General features: G+C 36.1%; 1 protein-coding gene across 1 annotated transcript in view; it reads right to left on the bottom strand.

The window, feature by feature from the left end:
* Positions 1 to 4889: 4889 nt before the first annotated feature.
* LOC124643865 (scavenger receptor class B member 1) overlaps positions 4890 to 13666 on the bottom strand; it is a 42782-nt gene continuing 34005 nt past the window's right edge. The window contains exons 7-13 of the mRNA XM_047182987.1: positions 12138 to 12292; positions 11423 to 11544; positions 10686 to 10811; positions 9983 to 10125; positions 8515 to 9353; positions 6139 to 8253; positions 4890 to 6004 (exon numbers count right to left, since the gene is read on the bottom strand). Of these exons, the coding sequence (XP_047038943.1) occupies positions 9239 to 9353; positions 9983 to 10125; positions 10686 to 10811; positions 11423 to 11544; positions 12138 to 12292 (661 nt within the window). The 3' untranslated portion in view covers positions 4890 to 6004; positions 6139 to 8253; positions 8515 to 9238. The remainder of the gene's footprint in view (positions 6005 to 6138; positions 8254 to 8514; positions 9354 to 9982; positions 10126 to 10685; positions 10812 to 11422; positions 11545 to 12137; positions 12293 to 13666) is intronic.

The raw sequence follows: 13666 nt of genomic DNA, 5'->3' as shown, positions 1-13666 counted from the left end.
GTTTTCTCGAGGAATTCGGCAGATTATTAATATCTATAAAACTTTATTATCTTTAGTTAGGTATATTAACTAGGTACTAGAATCTGAGAAAACTTGGCACTAGAAACAATACATTTTAAGTATTTAATTTACAACGGCCTGTTAGCCATTGATATTTATCGTAGGTATTTATCCGTCAGGACGTTAGTAATTTTAATATAGACGTAATATTGGTAGGTAATTCACCCGAGCGGCGTGCCCGAGTTTTATAACACGTTTTTATTCTAACTTAACCTTGAAAAATAAGTTCCTTCCTAAAGTAAACAATCTGTCGGATCGGAAAACAGTCTAATGCGATAAATGCTATAGGTACATTAAAAAGAAACCTGATGCCAACTGTCTACGTATCAAAATACATCATTTCAACGTAGATATCTCTATTTTCACTAGGTACACACACTGTAGTACTGTACTTGTACTGAGTACCAGGTCACACAGTGCGATCGCGGGAATTATAGTTCGGCCATTCAGAGAATGCGTTCCTGACACGTCGCGATTGAACTGACGACGTAACTTTGCAATGGCGTTGCAGTTACGATAAAAATATTTTTGCTGGTTGTTTACCGTTTTAACAATTGAGGAGCATTAAAACAACATTATTATATCAATAATCAATGAATGTAGTTACGTCGTCAGTTCAATCGCGACGTGTCAGGAACGCATTCTCTGAATGGCCGAACTATAGTAGGGAGTAATGATACTGCCAACTATTTAATCAAAATTATCAAAATTATGTACTTGGTGAATTCATAAAAATAAATAAATTCCCAACTAGGGTCATTAAATCGCGGAGAATCTTAACACCGCGATTCAGGATTTGCATAAAAATGCACAACGCCATCTATGTTGACATAATGTAACTAAAACACACACACGAACTATGTTATTTCCAAATGATACACACACTAATAAATTCAATTAAGTAATACAAAGAACAAATTGTTAATGGTATTATCTAAAACAAAATAAGAACAATGAGAGTGAATTTGTCTGATTTGTTTGTTTACATATTTGAGAAAGCGCTGTCACTCGCGGGTAGACAGGTATAGCTACTCTACTCTTGACGCGTTCTTTCTCGTTCACTCGCGAGTTTTGATTGGTGGAACCCGCTCCGTGAGCCGGCTTACCGCTCGCCCTTATTTTGCGAACATCGCGCGGCGCGGCGTGGATGACGTCACGCAAGCGTAGTTTTGTATGGAGGAGGAAGCCGCGGCTTATTTAGTAGGAGCAAAATGTTTCAAGTAATTTATTAAAGTTGTCTCAAAAGGGCTTCAGCGTGTTGGCTTCGGCCCCACGTTCGCCTCCCAAAAATCCGGGACTCTATAGTCCCGAGGTCTGGTAGAGACATGATGATGATGATGTCCTCCTAGCCGATTATCGGCTACGACGGCTGTTCTCATGTAAGGAGATTAGCCAACTGCGCAGGACATATTATAGTGCACAAGCATTTGCGCTGACACAGGTGCACTCCCTATTCCTTCACTCTCATAGCCCGATGGGACGGCAATCCGACACGACCGGAAAGAGATTAGGCGCAGGACCGACATTTACGTGCTCTCCGATGCACGGGTGTATCAATCACCAATTTCCAGGCTCCGGGCTGCTTTGTGAAAGTCTTCTAAAACCCACAAAGCGATTTCGGCCCGACTCGGGAATCGAACCCGAGACCTCGTGCTCAGCAGCCACACTTGCGACAACTAGACCAACGAGGCAGTTAGAGGACAATCCCCGGTTCTGTGCTAAACTATTGCTAACTATGGATGAAAACTACTTGGGCTAGGTAGAGACATACAAGATAATAGTAATAGTATTTATTTGTGATGCATTATAGAATCAAGTGATAACGTTTATTTAAAAGAAAAAATAGCAGAACGCCATATATGCTGAGTAATTGAGTCTCGATTGAATTTTAGTTGACCATCAATCGTATGTCACTAAAGTAAAATTTGCAGAATCAGGCCCCTGTTTATTTTAAGTTTTTCTGCCAGCAGTTTCACCCACATTCCATGGGAATTGCTCAAACCCTAATAAAAAGTAGCCTATAGGTTTCCTCGATAAATGGGCTATCTAATAGAACACTGAAATACATAATTCAAATAAAAACTACTTTCATGGACTTTATCGCGGTTATATAATTATTAGCTTCCGCCCGCGGCTTCGCCCGCGTAGAGTTCGGTTATATCGCGTTTCCAAGAGGACTCTTCAAAAGTCTGGGATAAAAACTATCCTGTGTTCTTTCTCAAGGTCAACTCTATCTCTGTACCAAATTTTAGTAAAATAAGTAAAGTGGTTTAGACGTGAAAGAGTAACAGACAGACAGACAGAGTTACTTTCGCATTTATAATATTGATAGTTATTTCATCCCGACGTTTCGGATCCTTTACAGCATCCATGGTCACGGACAGACTAATAATATAACTACGACAAAATCCGTAAAAGTAGTTTCATTTAAATGTCTAATATTCACGTAAGTATCAGAAATCAACGCTGAAATATTTTATCAAATCAGACCAATAGTTACTGAGATTAATGTGTGCAAACAAATTCTTCAGCTTTGTAATATTATCTAGTATGGATAAGTCTGTAATAAATTTGTAAAGAATTAATAAATGCTTTGTTTTTGACTTTAAAGTGTTGATGTTTTAATTACCTAGTTTCCTGCGGTTTTCACAAATGATCAAAAGCCTATCCTACAGGTACTTCTCAGGTTCTAGAGTCTGAAGATATAAAAGATAGGACGAAAAGTAATTTATTCAAAGTAGGCTGAATATTAGCACTTTTTGAAGGACTTTACAAAAGACAGCTCCCAAAAACGCCCACTGTTCACCACTTCCTATGTGTTTTTGCTGGGAAGAAGTGGTACAACAAGGTGGACAGACGACCTTGTAAAGGTCGCCGGAAGACGCTGGATGCAGGTCGCCTCCAACAGGCATCTGTGGAGATCTAAGCGGGAGGCCTATGTTCACCAGTGGACGTCCTACGGCTGAGATGATGATGATGATGAAGTGGTAATACAAACTCCCTTGACACTAGGTCAACAGTCTAAGTAGACTGTCTACCAAACTACATTTGAATCGGTTGTTTAGTAGTTTTCGCGTGAAAATGTGAGTACCTTGGATGTCGATTTTGTTTTTGATTTTTTCTTTTCGATAGGCTGCACGCCCATCCATCGTCCTAGCCTTTTCCCAACTATGGGGTCGGCTTCCAGTCTAACCGGATTCAGCTGAGTACCAGTGCTTTACAAGAAGCGACTGCCTATCTGACCTCCTCAACCCAGTTACCCGGGCAACCCGATACCCCTTGGTTAGACTGGTGTCAGACTTACTGGCTTCTGACTACCCGTAATGACTGCCAAGGACATTCAATGACAGCCGGGACCTACAGTTTAACGTGCCATCCGAACACAGTCATTGGTGTCTAACGGCCGATCTCAATAACGTAGGTACTTACCTTTAACCATCTGTTACATTACTGATCTTTAGTAGATACAACCGCATTTGTGCGTTTCAATAAACTAAAGATAGGAATATCAACCTTTACTTTGATCTACCTATGGGAGGGCTTACCGCTTACCATAGTTAAGTAGATCCATAGAAAACAAAAAAAGAGCGTCTCAATAACATTTTGACAGTTAACTTTAGTCTGTTTTTGTTACTGTCAGTCAAAAATTTGCTATCTCCCGAAATCGGGTGATTTACTGCTGGTTTACGTAGTCATTACAACTTATTTCATAATAAAATGGATTTGTTCAGTGATGAAAGTGATAATGAGATGTATGAAGCTGGTGTATTTGATTCTGCGACAGCTACAGTATCTGGTGAATGCAGAGTATACAGTCGCATTAACTATGAAAGTGAATTTTCCGACTCGGAATTTACATTTAGATTAAATAAAAGTAGTGTAAATGAGTTATTAGTAAAAATTTTACCAAATCTGAGAGTGAAATCCTCCCGGTGAGTAAATTATTTCTAGTAGGTACTTAACCTAAAGTTATCAAGTAGAACCATCAAAAGTAATGGACCAACTAGTTAGTGTCGCTATTAGCTAAACAGAGATATTTGGCAAATGTCAAAAATGCGTTTTATTGCATCATGTTAGAAAGCATTTCATCATTATTTTATTATAAAATTTCACCGTTTTCATATAAATTATAAAAGCAGGTTTTTTTAAAAGTACAATTTTACTGAAGCTAATATCTTATAAGCAAAAATAATATTTTTCACGAGTAACAAAACGTAACGCATTTTTTTGTGAGGGAAGGTCCTATCTGTCTTTAACTGTAGATAACGTTACGGAAATTTTGTTATTGAGACGGCAGTTATTGATAGATAGTTATTGAGTGAAGGAATAGTGAGTGCACCTGTGTCTGCACAAATGCTTGTGAACTATAATATGTCCTGCACAGCTGGCTGATCTCATAAGTGAGAACAGCTGCCGTGGACGAATCGGCCGTGGACGCCATTATTATTATTATTGATAGATCAAAAGTAACAGTAAAACTACCGAGTTTAACTCTTGGTAGAGTATTGAGATCGGCCGTAAGATATACCTACTTAGAAAGTACCTACATACAAACTTAGAAAAGTTGCATTGGTACTTATAGGCTGATAGACTGCACGCCCATGTAGACTTTTTGTAGGACAGATAATTAATCGGGCTGATTTTTTGAAGGATTTTTCTGACCGATTTTTTGCAGGACGTGTGCGTTGCACTATTGTTTTCTACCAGTATGTTTTCTATTTTTCACCTACAAAAATCGGTCACCGATTTTAACGGATGTGGGCGGACAGCCTTATTACGCTTATTTTTTTTAATATATAAGGTTTTAAAATAAAAAGATACACGAAAACTTATATCTTACACCTTCATTTTATTTACAAATTACGAACAATTTTAATATTAAAAAATATAATTAAGTGATGTTCTAAATTACTGAATTTGAGCAACAATCATTCAGTTTGTTGACTTGGCCTATTTTATATTTGGCCAAGTCCTTAATAAGTAGTCAAGTTTACAATGTTTAAACCTGGCCTCATTGGCCAAGTTTTATAGTGATATGTCGAGTTCAATGTTACAAAAAATATATAGGAAAAAGTTTACAAAATATTTTGGCTATATATTTGTTTCATTTGATATTTGAATGGTTTACACAAAATATACATAGCCAAGTCCTTACCAAGGACTTGAAATCATAAGCTTTTTTTTTGTATAATGGGAAAGTTTCTGATACAGTACTTCAAGTTAATTCACACTTCTTTAGCCTTCAAAATAGAGTTACTTAAAATTTGTCTTTAACTGACAATAATCTCATATTTGTATTGACTAAAGAAGTGGGAAGGATAGTCAAAGTTGTAGTTTTTTCAAAATATTTATGTCTTTATATTCTTATTTTACGAGATTTTGTTAAAAATAGTTACATATATCGTTTCTGTGATTTTACACACTGCAGACTAAATAGTCGGCTGAAGTTGAGAAATTTCGATTACAATAAAAGTTTTCAGTCGCTCTGATACCGGCTAAATACCTGATCTTTGTAATGTTCGTACTACCATTCATCTTCATACTGATTTATGAGCCCAAACAAACCATCGGCCGACTAAAAGTTTACAGCGTGCTTGCAGAGTAACAGTGATGTGATAGAAACATTGATTTCGTAAATCCGAGTTAAGGCATTTTAATAAACCTTTTTATATAGCACCAATCTTCAATCTTAAAGCCACTTCTCATACTAAAATCTATATCAAAGACATCAGTGGATATAATAGTTATAAACGAACATTGAATTAAAATATACTAGAATAGGTATTTCTAAGCAAAAATGCGCTGATGTGATGAATGTCAACATTTGCCGAGCCTTCTCACAACGATGTTGGGGTCGGCTTCCAGTCTAACCGGATGCAGCTGAATACCAGTGTGCCACAAGGAGCGACTGCCTATCTGACCTCCTCAACCCAGTTACATGGTATATCTATCTAGGAGGCACAAATATTTATTAAAATATCATAATACTCCGAGATTTATATAATTATGGTCAAAGTAGTAGTAATTTCTAATATTTCTGTCATAACTCAATGTTCAATTACATATAAATCAATGGTAATCTTCATAAAAAATTTCAACCTTGTGACTGACAATTAAAGATCTTATTATTGGAAGACAATTTTTTGATCTGCTCTCAAATCTTTAACAGTGGATTTTAATAACCTATCCATCCGTTATTTTTCGATTAGATATTGAAATTTTATATAATTTATATCAAGCCAATATTAAATTTCAATCCCTTATCGAAAAAGGATGGATCAGCAAATTCAAATAATCACACTTCACATAAGCACATAAATATGAAGGTATATTCCTGAAATATTAACGTCATTATCAGTTAAGCACCTCTTTCTAGTTTTTGGCAAACTAAAGTAAAAGTCTAGTCAATATGGCATGAACACCATTTGATTGTCATTTCCATAATGTCTAAGTACGTATTCCAAAATAGTTTTCAATATTGTCTAAATGAAAATCTATTCGTAAACGCCTGAACGTGCAAATGTAAACTTGGCCATTCTTGGCCGTGGAATGTCAAAGTAAAATTTGTTCTTCTATACGTGCCAAGTTACATACACATCAGACTCAGTTTGGCAACTTGGCTTAAAAGTAAAACTTGGCCAAGTTGTTAACAAAAATATATTAAAAACAATTGCACGCTCAGAATATCTTAAATTAAAATAGCAACCTCTCCTTTTAAAACTAAGAAACTTTGATATTGGTAAAAAATATATTAAGCTAAGGATGGACGGACCACAAGTAATAGACTAGCAACTATCGGTAAATTAGTGTTTTTTTTTAATTAAAAAAAAAAATAGTTTTGTCTAACCTCTAAAAATTTATCGATAAATCGACTAAATTGTTTAGTCGAGTAAAAGATAGTCATATGAAGATTTATAGTTTTAGTAATAAACTAAATAATTTAGTCGATAAAATATGGATACCAATGCAGTCCCAACATAACACCTCTATGTTTAAAACCGATATATTAAGATTTTAATGGCAACCCGAAGCCCAGAGAATTAAAAATAAAATTATTGCTGGCCCATTGTCTATGATTATGGCTACGAATCATATACAGTCAAAGCATTTTATACGTTGTTATTTATCAAAAGACCCATTTACAGAGGAATATGGAAGATTTTTTTCAAAAAAGTCGAAAGTTATATAATCCTTAACCATAATCATAGCTAAGTTACCAACAATAATTAATATTTACAGATCAAACATTACATTTCTAAGTGATATGTCAACATGTGTCAAAAAAAATATGTAAATGTAAAAATTTCCTCATTATAAAATGTCAAATTGTAAATATATTTCTACGATATTTTGTTCAATATTTTACTAATTTATTCTATTAACATGGAATATTCTCTTATCACATTCGAAGACATTTATATTTTACATTTATATAAAAAATTGTATAAAAACTTTTCGAAGTTTAGACGGTGATATTTTTATAAAAATTTAATACGGATATACCTGGGTGAATACTATAAATCACAATATCAGTAGGTATATAAATTATACAATAATGGGTTAGTCTCATTATGTGTATGTATATTTAAAAAAAAACTAAAAAGAAATATATATGTATAAAACAGTTTTTAAAAAGTAGCCAGAAACCTTTTTTTAATTGATCTCTATATTTATGTTTCTTATATATCCATTTAATGCATTAAGTAGGTATATATGAATTTAAAATAATTACCGCCTTAACTTCAAAAGTTCAAAATAAAAATAAGGTGGTACAAAAATAAACGCAAATGCTTATACATTCATAAATTCCAAAACTATGAAATTAATATTCTCTCGTTCAGAGCATACTTGCGATTCTAAGACGCGATTATTTGTCGCAATACAAGACTTTTGTTAAAAATAGAAAAAAAAATGTGATGTAAGTCCAGACACAATTCTAACCTGATGTATTTAATAGTAAAAAATGCAAATCATTAAAAAATAAAAATGTAAAAAAGTCAGCAAAAAGATAAGAAATATATACACAAAACAATATAAAATAATTCTTAAATATAAAACGAATAAAAATCGCACGATCGAATCGCAAATGCATGAACTGACAAACGTATCGTAAAAATTAAATATAAAGAAAACTGTTCTATATTCGATGTCATAATTTTTCATTAATAATATTTTCTTTAGGATATTACAATTGGACGTAGTTATGCAGAAACGTTCCAACCCACTGTACGCGTAAATGCTTATATCTCAAATTAAACTTGAATTTGAGATATAAGCATTTACGCGTTTCAGTTGTATTCTTTTTTATTCTAACTAGTAAAGGTACTAGAGGTTTTATTGTTGAATTCTATTGAGTTTAGATAACCATATGCTAAATTTAAGGCTGTTCAATCACAATAACTCGATTTCGGGTGACTTGTGGGTTGGAACGTTTCTGCATAACTACGTCCAATTTTTCTTTGATACCGAAAACAATTGCATAAAACAATGACATTTCTTTTAACCATTTTTTTCACAATTATTTACAATATCAAAATGTCAAACTAAAAATTAATTAATAATCAGCGATGATACAAAAAACGCTGTCTTAAGACTCGGTCGCCATTTTGAAAATATTTTTTGGTCTGGCAACACAACTGCAATATAGATTAAAAATACTTTGTGACTACAGATTATAATTCTAAATATAAAACTAAGTAAGGATGTATTTCAGCTATATTTTTATACTCGTATTTAGAGATTTTTTTTTATTTATTTCCTTTAAGCTCTGAGATTCGACTCCTGCGCAATGACATCTGTAAACACGAATATAAAATATTTGTAGTCTTAAGACAGGTTTGTTTTAAAACGAATTTCTGAAAAGCTGATACTTGGAAAGCCTACATAAACAAAACTTTCGGATTTCATTCTATACGATCAAAAATGCTGCAATCATAATAAATGAAAACTTTCGCTTATAACAAAATAATAATTACACAAATACAATTTTAAAACAACAAAACATAACTCACTTTCAACTCCAACCAATACTTTCAACTCCGATCAACCAAACTTTCAACTCCGGTCGACCAAAACTTTCAAAACCGGTCAGGCTTTCCAAACAGGTGACTTTATCGAGCTGATCAGAAATTCTCTTGTTTTATATATTAATAAAGATATTGTTTTTATTTACTGTTGATTATCTCCGACTGTTCAACTCGTAACCGTTGGCGTCTTTGCTCGGAGTCTTGGCCGGCGGGGGCTTGGCTACCACGTGTCCTTCTAGTCTGAGAGTGCTTTGACGGTGGGATGATCTGAAAATAAATGAAGTATTAAATCATCTGCCTAGCCTTTTTGTAAATGTCGGGGTCGAGTTTTGGTGTACACATGCAGTTGAATCACATTGAGTCTGTCTGACCTCCAACGCAGTTACGCGGGCTATCCAATACCTCTGGAAAGACTGGTTGTCAGACTATCTGGTTTCCGACTGCCAAAGATGCTAATATGACAGCCGAGACCTACAAATTTGACGTACCTTCCCGTACACGGAGGTGTTTCGGAAGGTACGACCTGTTTTACCAGTGATCGAACGACCCATATCTCTGTTATTTAGCAAAAAAATAAAACACGTTAAAGAGCACGTCAATGTCTGTCTGCTTGTGATCTCTCTCCGGATTGTCGTCGCATCGCGCTATGAGATTGAAGGAATAGTGAGTGCACTTGTGTCCAAGCAAATGCTTATGCACTATAATATGTCCTGCGCAGCTGGCTGATCCCCTTATATGAGAACAGCCGCCTTTTTATTTGCCAAAATGTGTTTTAAAGGGTGTCCGTATAATTTCTTCTCGCTTTTCCCCCTTCACGGTGACCTTGTCCAGGAGCTCGTGTGTACCCCCTTCATGGTGACCTGCTCCGGGAGCTCGTCTGTACCCTGGCTACATACCTGATGAGGCAGGTGACGGCCAGCAGCAGCAGCAGGATGCCGAGCGCGGAGAGCCCCCAGCCGAGCGCCGCGCGCGCCACGGTCGGCACCTTCGTGGCCAGCCGCAGCAGCGACGTCACCTGCTCAGGGAGCTCGTCGATACCCTGGGAATACGAGGGAAAGGTGTAAGATATATGGAAAATACAATGGGAGATGATAAAAAGATGAGCGGACGCTTATACGAGCTGAAAGTGCCAAAAAAGTTGTCGCTATATCCCTTAGGCTGCGAGTACGAAACTTTCGACGGTCAAGTGATGGCAGGACGATTCTATGGCGATGTATATGTCGCAGTCATCCGATTAAATCTGCTTTATGATTGAATGATTAGCGGGTCCATTGAATCGAGGATATTTAATTGCATGACTACAGGTCAACTTGTATAAGTATGTCATTATAAAGTCATATTAAGGTTGACAATGAGGTGATATCTTTCTGACAAAACATAATAGTTATAAAAAATAGAGTCAAAAACTTTTAAGCACATATAAAAAGAAACACAACTTTTAAGCACTAAGAAAAATGACTCATATTCACAAAAAAAAGATTCATACTATCAAAAAGTGAGTTCAAACAAAAAAAAAGTGAGTTGTACCCGAAAAAAGTGAGATCAAACCAACAAAAAAGTGAGTTGTCCCCTAAAAAAGTGAGTTGTAATCATGCTTACCTCCTCAAACCACAGGATAGGGAAGACGATATCGGGGAAGTTAGCGACCTGCTTGATGTCCACGACTTGAGACACGGCGAGGTTGATCTGTATGCGGGCGCGGGCTCGCATCGCTATGCCCATCTCCTGCAAATGGCATATATGTACATTATTTTAAGTAAATCATCCCTTTCGAGAAAGCACAAAAAGTTAAGAGTGGGAGTATCACCCATGACTTCGCATGATTTTATAATTTATAAAGAATTTATCATTATTTACACTCAATTTATCATACATGATAAATAATGGTTCTTGAATTGAGTAGTTTTTCATAATTTAAATATAGTATAAAATATCTGTAAAAGAAGTCGTTTTTAATGTTATTGACTATTCCTGTTTACTATCTTTCTGAGAAAAATTATACACAGTGAAAACTAAGATGTTCCTTTGTATTAGCTTTGGTAAAATATTACTAAAATCTATCTCCTACCAGAAACGCAAGCAAAGTTGTGTAATTTAATCTTGTATGTAGGTGTTTTCTGTTGGTTCATCCAGCAAAAATATATACTACACCATTCTACAAACTATGGTCAGAATACCGGTTCAATACAACTACCTTTCAATTCAATATCTATCGATTGTTAACTTACTAGATATAGGCATTTAATATAACTTCTATGGCACTAATATCAAAATTCCTATCTACAGTAACCCACAGATAGACAGAATATTGGGAAGTAAGACCAGGCTATGCTTACCGGCTGCACGTCGATAAAAAGCCTGTGCTTCTCTGGCTCCGGGGGGGAGATGCCCTCCACTTGCTCCCGGAGCATCGGGTCAGCCAGGTAGAAGTGAGGGAACGAGAGCATGATCGGCGAGTCTGAGGAGAGAGCATGGTCATTAATATTGCGAAATATGTCATAATTTAATAAAAAAATCTTTAATTTTTCCCCTTTTTTATTTTTATTAATATGTAGGTTTATGTATCTGTAATAGTAATTGTATAAATAGGAATATTAAGGTTGAAATAGATCTTGTACTGTACCTGAATAATGTCAGTATCATTATAGTTCAGGTAAACCATTTGATTTGAAAATATTATAATTATGTCATTCATGAAGTTTAGAGTTGGGCATGCATGAACTATCTTATAAAAAGAAACTAGCATTCCACCAGCGGTTCCTTCGGTGTCCAGAGGATACTACTTCCCGCATATGGATAAAAGCGATTGTAAATAACTTATGAAGGCACAATAAAATCAATAAGAACCAAAAGAGTTTGGAGTTTCTCACTGTATCCATAAGACTTATTTTAACCTTTAAAAAAGTTTTAAGTATTGTGGGTCAACATAACTACATAGTATTTTGCTGGGCACCTATGTATGTAAGTCTGACACATACATAAATTCCTTAAAACCAAATTTTCGCATATTTCGCTTTTTTTTACAAAAGAGTTTGCAAGAATGCTACTTACCATACTGACACAGCGACACATTGAACAGTCCATTAGGAGCGCAAGGAGGACCAGCAGGACAGAAGCACCTGTTGTGGTCATCATTCGAGAACACATCCTCGGGAGGAGTGAACCTGTAGCCCTGGATACCTGCTGATGTCACCTCTTCGAGGAACCTGCAATTTTAAATAACCTTATTAATAATGCCATCAAGATTGGAGAGAGATCAGGCGCAGGACTGACATTAATATGTCCGAAGCCAATATCAGCCACGGCGGCTGTTCTCATGTAAGGAGATCAGCAAGCTGCGTAGGACATATTATAGTGCACGCACATTTGCTTGGACACAGGTGCACCCACTATTCCCTCACTCTCATAGCGCGATGGAACGACAATCCGACACCACAGGAGAGAGATCAGGCTTTGAACCGGATGTTAACGTTCTCTCCGATACAGGGCTTCTTTGTGAAACTATCTAACACTATCTAAAAAACGTGATTTCAGCCTGACCCGTACATCGTATCAGAGACACCGAATTTCATATTCAATTCATTTCAGACCAAGGCAGTTAACTTAAATATATTTTAATGAGGTAGGTACCCCTGCCGGGGCTGCGGGATAGTTCGCGCGAGTTACCGCGGCTCTGGCACATAATAGGCCTACGACGGTTTTTAGTCAGTAAGAGTCTGACACTCCCTCACCGCTGCTAACCTGACACGGTTAGCGGGAATGGTAATTTGATGATTTTTGACGTCGTTAAAAAAAAATGAGGTAGGTACCTCTATCAATAGTCCAAATTCACCCATCAATGGCATACACCATATAAAAAGTAGCGTAGTAACATCTATCTGCCAAATTGTATCTCAATCACTTCAACAATTTAAACGACAGCAAACAAATAGTCCCAAATTAAATAATAGCTATTACACATTGTATGAATCAACAGTGACAGCACATAGTGTAGTGATAATATTAATGTTTGTTACAGTTACGGTATACCAGGAGTGTAAACACATGTCAGTTGTTGTAGACTAGGGCTTGTTACACGACTGGATGATATAATTGAATATTTTAGTAATGGAACATTCGAGAATTAGCTTCTGTCAACGTCCCGTGGGACTTTCCGCAACGAGGAACTTCCTATAGTCTTTCTCGATAAATTGAACATTTACAATTGTTGTAATTTTTTCAAGACCCTGTTTCCAAATACGACTTACCTTTTACTTGGAAAAACGAAGTAATTTCTTCGGGAGGCAGTTGAAACTACAGCATACAGCCGCAAAATTATTCTCTCCGCTCTCACAGTAAAACGGCTGGACAGATTTCGGTGAAATTTGGCATGGAGATGGGTTAGACCCTATTTTCAAATATAGCTCACCTTTCATTAAGAGCCAAGAAGTAATTTCTTCAGGAGGCAGTTGAAACTACAGCATACAGCAGCAAAATTATGAGTGTTTGTTACTTACGCTCTCACGGTAAAACGGCTAGACAGATTTCGGTGAAATTTCACATGGAGACAGTTATGACCCTGGCGAAGGATATAGGCTACT

This window comes from Helicoverpa zea, chromosome 28 (genome assembly GCF_022581195.2).
Source record: "Helicoverpa zea isolate HzStark_Cry1AcR chromosome 28, ilHelZeax1.1, whole genome shotgun sequence".
Lineage (NCBI taxonomy): Eukaryota > Metazoa > Arthropoda > Insecta > Lepidoptera > Noctuidae > Helicoverpa > Helicoverpa zea.
The sequence above is the reverse complement of the archived record's forward strand: the minus strand, read 5'-3'. Positions and strand labels throughout refer to the sequence as shown.